The sequence below is a fragment of the Triticum urartu genome, chromosome 2 (genome assembly GCF_003073215.2).
Source record: "Triticum urartu cultivar G1812 chromosome 2, Tu2.1, whole genome shotgun sequence".
In the NCBI taxonomy this organism is placed as follows: domain Eukaryota; kingdom Viridiplantae; phylum Streptophyta; class Magnoliopsida; order Poales; family Poaceae; genus Triticum; species Triticum urartu.
The window spans coordinates 575,016,382-575,023,476 of record NC_053023.1 but is presented as its reverse complement, the minus strand read 5'-3'; the positions used below and the strand labels follow the sequence as shown (position 1 = coordinate 575,023,476).

At 45.2% G+C, this 7,095-nt stretch overlaps 1 protein-coding gene across 1 annotated transcript; it reads right to left on the bottom strand.

Annotated features, from left to right (window-relative positions):
• Window positions 1–1,426: 1,426 nt before the first annotated feature.
• On the bottom strand, window positions 1,427–6,066 carry LOC125538874 (cytochrome c oxidase subunit 6b-3). The gene is made up of 4 exons (XM_048702184.1): window positions 5,922–6,066; window positions 4,696–4,784; window positions 4,529–4,610; window positions 1,427–1,718 (listed from the first exon to the last, which is right to left on the bottom strand). The coding sequence occupies exons 1-4, from the start codon at window positions 5,928–5,930 to the stop codon at window positions 1,665–1,667; spliced, it is 234 nt and encodes a 77-aa protein (XP_048558141.1). The 5' UTR covers window positions 5,931–6,066; the 3' UTR covers window positions 1,427–1,664.
• Between the last annotated feature and the right edge of the window lie 1,029 nt (window positions 6,067–7,095).

The following is a 7,095-nucleotide window of genomic DNA, read 5'->3' as shown; positions in this document are numbered from 1 at the left end:
CTACGCGCCCACGGGGCTGGCTCGTGCCACGTGTTTGCCCTTTAGCACCGGTTCGTGCTGAACCGGTACTAAAGGGGGGGGGGCTTTAGTGCCTACAATTTAGTGTCGGTTACCGAACCGGCACTAAAGCCCCTTACGAACCGGTGCTATTGACCGGTTCTGCACTAGTGTTCGTGGCCGGCTTTAATGTTTAATTAATGTAGTTTCTCTTTTTTAAATATGCATGCGTTCATTTTTTTTGCCGCCGTCTAAAATGGGTCGCAGGCCAGTGTTGGGCGCAGGTGCCGACCCAAATGCGAAAGCGGGCATCCGTGTCCGTCTGGCCGGTCCAAATGGACAAAAGGCGGACGAAATCAACGTCCGTTTGGATCGGCCCGTTGGAGTTGCTCTAATGCATGTGGAAGTGGGATGAACTAGTACTTGATATATTGTCCAGTTGCAGCTTGAAACGTGCAGGCTAATTAGCACAAAGAAAGTGCAGTATAACATCTGCATCCAGCATCCACGTGAAAGTCAGAGCAGTTAATTTGCCGGGCATATTCGCACGCTTGTACGTGCAGTAGATAGCGCCGTTTATGTACGGTCTGCACCGTATGACTGGGCCCTGTAATGTAATGTAATGAAGTCTATGTGCAGCAGCGTCCTTGATATGCTGTGCACCAGCTGACCGGGTCTTGATAGTATGGGCACAACCATGCATACAGAACGAACGCTAGCGTGCCCCGGGCCATTCAGACATCAGAACTCACATTAACTAGCAAACAGATCTACAGTACCTCTCGGTCTACCGTTTACTGAACCCTGGGAGGAAGATAGTGCTCCCTCTGTAAACTTAATAGTAAGACGTTTTAGGTCCTGCCTTAAATCACATGCATGTTCACTGCGTATTGATACGACTTGACAATCCATTCGTCAAACACAAGTAGTTTCCTTGCATGCTTTATAAGGATTTTTTTCGGTTTCCTTGTGCTTTTTTCTCTTGCAGTGCATGTTGCCGTTTACGCGTGTTGTGCACCGTATGACTGGGCCTGCAATGATGGACATGTGCAGTAGCGTTCTTAATACTATGTTGTGCACCATCTGACTGGGTCTTGGTACGGGCACAACCATGCACACAGAACGAAGGCTACTCCACGCATTCAGAGGTCAGAACTCACATTAACTAGCAAACAGGTCTAGTTCTCAGGCTCGCATCAACCACTGTATGCTCAACTCTGGGACAAAAAATAGCATGATCGATCATACGACACAGACTAGATTGTCCAATATGAGCAGTTTATGCTAGAAAACCAAGTCCTTGTATCAGCAGATCAAATGCAATTTTCCGGAGCATCTATATGATGCATATTCGCAGCATATTGATATAGCCCCCATTCGGTTCCCCATCATTCTAAATCCCAGGACAGACATGCTTAGAGTCAAGCAATGGGCAATGAAATTAACCTCATTTCAGAATGTAATTCATTTAACAAATGTGAAAATGCATGTCCTCAATGACAGAATACATAAGCATGCTGAATTATTTGTGCAACATAGAGAAAAGCATCACTTGCTGTTCTGCAGCGATTGCTGGGAGAGAGTACATGACAGGAGCATAAATTCCAACCACAAGACAGCAGTAGCGCTGACACGAAAGCAATTGAGGAGACTCTCAAACAGATGATTTAGAGGGGCCCTGCAAATGTCCCGTTCTCCCTCTGCTCGTTCCACCTGTCAACCTATTCAGTGAGACCAAAACAGGGTAAGATTGCTACTGTTAACAATAGGAGTTCCATAAATCTGCAAAGGAGTTGCTTTTGAAGTGAACCAAAGAGAGGTGATAGATATGGCCCAGCACGCCAGCATCACTGAGACATAGATTAACTGCTCGGGGCGAAGTGTAAAATTCAACATTGACTTTCAACCCTCGAAAGGCTAATATATGAAACAGACGGTTGGAAAACAAAAAGAATTACTCGGACAGGCAGAGTGAATATATGCGACTCAGAAAACAAGGTTCGTCATTGTTGTAGCTGTATGATAAATCAAGCCATTGCCAGTTTCCCAAATGGAAGCAATATAAGGCTTTTATGGGTCTTTTTGTTTTTTGTTTTTCCAGATTTACGAACTATATTCATTTCATCAGGTCAATTCATTGGCAAGAGAAGTAACAGGTCTACGCTTGTCGAATCCTAATTATTCTACATTAGCAGATTTCTTTTGTTCATTGTGACCACAGATGCAGTCTGCAAATTGCTGCTCAGAGTGCTAGAGTGTCTAGATAACTTTAAAAGGTTAATAGTAAAGTCAAATAAAGAGAAACTCATGTGCTACTTCCTACCCCTACAGAGTCATACACATATACTGGCAGAAACAACTAGCTTGATTCAGATGGATTTGTTAATCCAGAAGCAATAGTGTGGATTTAGATGTAGTAATTCAATTAATATATCTCTGACCTTCTAGCAAGTTCATGCATTATGCATTGACTATTGCAGTAGAAACAAAGACCATTTTTAATTCAACTTCTAAAATCTACTGAAAACTAAGACCGTGCTATCTCTATCTTCTCTCTACTATAAAAATCTGAGTTGGTGATGATGGTGTGCCTGCCATCTTTCATTTACAGCCATCCGATTTGCATCCAACGCGTCTGAGACAAACTATGGCAATTTTACAAATAACCCCCTGCCACTCCAGTTCAGTGTTTAGCCCATCTCTACCCCATCTCATCTAGCGCCATCGCAGGAAAGAAAGAAGGATCTGGACAGGTCGGTGCCGTTGTTCGTTCGCCCCCAGGCTGCATTGCCGACCACTACCACAAACCCCTCCTCACCGTCTCCACCACCCCCTTCCCTGTCTCCCTGACTTCGACCTGGGTAAGTATGCTGCCGATTAGGACTGGACACGAGCCAAGCCGAATTCAGACAGAGCCATGTTAGCTCGCTCGGAAGCAGCCAGCTCGGCTCGGCTGGGTGATGCCAACGAGCTGCATATGGGTGGCTCGGCTCGTTCTGCACTGGCTCTGTTTAGCCTGAGCGGCTCGTGAGTGGATGGACAAGGGAGGTGCATGCTGTGGATGTGCTGTGAGTGATGCTGGTCACCGCCGGCCACCAGGGCGTGCCAGAGCAAGTGGCGGTGCGGCGTTGAGGCAGAGGGCACGCACCTGCCAACGTTGGTGAGGACGCAACACAAGCAGAGAAGAACAAGGGTGGGCAATGCGTGAGCATCTGCGTGCGTGTGTGCGCTCGGCGACGAAAGCATGCCTGTGTGCGTGCGGTGGGGACGGATTATGGATGCGTTGGGAAGAAGAAGAGAATGTAAGAGGGAGGGAGGTGCGAGCAACAGCTGTGTGCGGCGGCGGGGGGGATGGATGCATCGCGTGGGTCAGTGGGTACATGCTGCTCGTCTAGGTCACCAAATAAGGATAGCTTCGTATTGGGCTTGGGCTGCTCTTGTAGCCTATACATTTCGCTGCTAATTTTAAAAAAAATACTGGGCTGGAAACGAGCCACAGCCCCAACATTTCACCACCGGAGTCGTTCGAGCCCCAACATTTCACTGCCTCCCCTGTATTCTTGCTTCAGCAGCCCCAACTGCGACCACAACGTCTGTGTCCTCCCCTGTCTCCTCCAACACCAACCCCCACAAGTACGCACAAGTACGTTGGTGGCTACGCCCTGCTCATCCTCGGCGGCGCAGCCACCACCTACTATTATTTCCCCCTTCCCGGCAACGCAATCCATGTTGATCACACTCTCATAGATGGAACAGAGTGTGGGGAGGTGAGATGCACTGCTCTTCGCCTTCTGATCTGACAAGGACCAATGTATGGGTATTGATGAAGAAGAAAATCTTCTTCTGCAGTTGCAGATATGTAATGGTAACATATGGAAGAAATGCCTATTCTGTAGTTGCTCGGCCCGACTCAGCTCGGCACGGCAAGGATCTAATTATAGGTTCGTCCTATTTTTTTACTTGATTGTTGCATAAGAAATGCCAGAAGGAAGATGGGACATGAACTTGGCTCTTGAGCTCAAATAATATCAATAAAATTTAAAGAAATCTTTTGGAAACAAACATGTAGAACTATTTGTGCAACATTTCATGAAAAAATAACATTAATGTTGGACTAGAAAAATAAACAAATCGTTAAAAAACTATTTTTAAAGCTTTTTTTTGGCAAAGCACCACAAGTGTTTTTTCTTCATGAAGTTTTGCATGCAGCTTGAACACTGGAACGTGTTTGTTTGCAAGAATAGGTTTGTTATGTTTGCTATTCTGTCTGCATTTACTCTTCACCCGGATGCTTGTGAGCTCAAAAGCAGAATGAATATATCCAAAGAAACATATTGATATTTGTTACACATGAGATGACCACCACATAAGTTGTGAAATAAAGTACTCTAGATCAATGCATTTTGGTTAGCCGTGCAACGCACGGGCATCTTACTAGTTTAAAATCAAACATCAACTTATAATGCCTTTGCAGTTGGATGTAATGATAATGGTGGCAGTTGTACACTATACAGGCAGCAAAGTCACTCACCCATTCAGCTGGGCAAAGAGATCGGTAGTACTTGGCAAATTTCTCACATTCAGCAGCTTCATCCCCCTTGGCACTCACACACCTAAGTTTCATGGAAGTTCAAATAGTTAAGAAATGTTAAACATATATAAAGCATGTAAGTTGTAAAGTTATTGCATCATATATACCTGTGGAACTCAACATAGCGAGTAAAACAGTGCCTAGTTTGGTTTGTTGTAGGGAAGCGGAAGTCAGCAGGTGCTGTTTTAATCTCAATCTGGTAAGTAAGCAAAATATTATCAGTAAGGACAGGACAGCAGATGGAGAACAGAAATAAAAGTAACCAGTGATAGTCGATGAGACAAAAATTTATAGAAGCTTCAAAAAAGGTTATCAGTCAAACTTCCCAACAAACAGTAACCATGGCGATGAAGTTCTCTAGAGTGAAACATGGATAAAGTTTCCTTAGCCCCATAGTAGACGTTTCGGTGTCAGGCGGCTACAGTGGGTTTCCTAGTAATGCGTTGAACTCACTCTCTTCCTTTCCCTCCTCCTGTAAGTTCTGAACTGATGTATTTCCATTCTAGTAATGGGAAGGGGGGTCAGCCCGGTTCAGAAAAAAAGGATAAAGTTTTCAGCAAACTATCTTGCAGTTCAGTCAGATGATGGCATGTATAAGTAAACGGTACATCTGAATCCGGTACATGCAGTGGTGATAGAATCTTTTTCTAAACCACTCTTTTTGTACCGCAGATAAGAGGAGAACGATAACCAGACCAATCCAACGAATCTCCTAAACATTAAGCATCCAATGCCCATCACATATAACACTCACTCTGGATCCCTTTCCCTCTTCTAATATGAATTGGCAGTGCTCCTGCCGTTGCCCGTCAAAAAAAAAAACACTCATCCGCTGTCTTTAAAACAGGATAACACTGAAACACCGCAGAAGCAGGTGGGTTTTAAGTCTATCGTCCCTAATTCAACGCCGATGACGCACACCGATCACATTACAGAACCAGACAATCCTGAGAGTTCACCTTAAGTTAAAAAAAGGATCTTGGGAATTCAACGTTCTCTCTTTCGATCTGGTACGATCTACCAAGAAAATCCGTACATTCCCCAATACAGCAAGACGCTAATCGCGCGAAATGGGACGAAGCCAGCCCCACCATTCACCCAGAACGAGCAGGATGCGAAATAGAAGGACCTATAGGGTTCAGGACGAACACAGCTATCGCAACCCACATCACGCGCAGATAGGCGCTCCACGGCGCAGATCCACGCGACAAAGAGCCAACTCTAACCGCGGCGCGATCGACGAACCGATGAATGCGCCCTACGCTATGTTCCGGGGTGAGCCTGCAGAAGATTCGTGCGAGAGGAAGAAGGGGGTCCTGGAAGGTTCTCTCACCTCGGCCATCTCGTCGGAGGCTGGAGATCGGAGGCGTCGAAGGGATCGCGGCGTCGCGGAGCGGACAGACGGGGGCTCGACGGGGAATGGGAAGAAGGAGGAGTGACGGGGGCCTGGTCAAGGTGGAGCTTAATATTCGGAGCTGGCCCGTGATAGTTGTGGGCTGTATGGGCCCAGGCAGGCTCCGAATGCCCATCGACTATCAGACCTTTCCTTTTCCTTTTGCTAAAAAAATCAGACCTTCCCTTTTTTTTCGCTCAAAAAAAATCAGACCCTTCCCCCTCCAAAACCAGGTGATGAACTAAAAAGGAAACAAAAAATAGAAACCTAGAAAAACAAAATTCTGGAAAAAAAACTCAAAAAATGAAAACATAAATAATCAACACAAAAACCTGAAGAAAAACCTTTCAATGGGAGAAGTGCCCAGTGCAGGGCGGAGGAGAAAATTACACCTACAGTAACTGAACTTGTCTTTAGGGTTCAGTTTGGTCACTGTATTCACGAAACCTAAAGTTACGGTCACTGGACTCGCTGAACCGGGTCAGCGTACGGTAACTCGTACTATTTTGGCTCGTATTTTGCACACGTGGACGTATTTGACCCAAAAACGGTTTGACTCGCCACCTGTACAAGACATGTCGTCCATTTCATAAAGAAGCGAGCGACTACAGAGCAGTTTTTGCGACCACAGCGCATATTTGACCCAAATTCACATTTATTACAGTAACTCCGTTTAAAGAAACATACCTCATTTCTCATGATTTCCATCATTGAATGTGGATGAAGAACTCCAATAAGAGGCATGTCATGTTCCTGTGTGACCTGTGTGACAACAGGCTCCTCATTTACCTGGGTCATTGATGGTCCAGGGGCTTGTTGTTCTGTTGTGGCCTCATTTTGCTGTTCAAAAATAATAGAAGTCCAAAATATTTGTCACTCAAATGGATGTATCGAGCACTGAAAAATAGTAGTCACTATAATGGATATATCGAGCATTGAAATATTTATCACCCAAACGAATGTATCGAGCACTGAAAAATAGTAGTCACTATAATGGATGTATCGAGTATTGAAATACTTGTTGCTCAAACGAATGTATCGAGGTTACCCGTGACATTGTAGGTTGAGGGTCTTCCTCTTCAAATGTTGTTCTTGACCTCTTCCTCATTTGCTT

Coding starts and splice junctions, on each gene's coding strand:
- LOC125538874 (XM_048702184.1), bottom strand. Junction 4,611..4,695: donor CGCTATGTTGAGTTCCACAG/GTATATATGATG, acceptor CATGAAACTTAG/GTGTGTGAGTGCCAAGGGGG. Junction 1,719..4,528: donor CTCTTTGCCCAGCTGAATGG/GTGAGTGACTTT, acceptor CTCACTGAATAG/GTTGACAGGTGGAACGAGCA.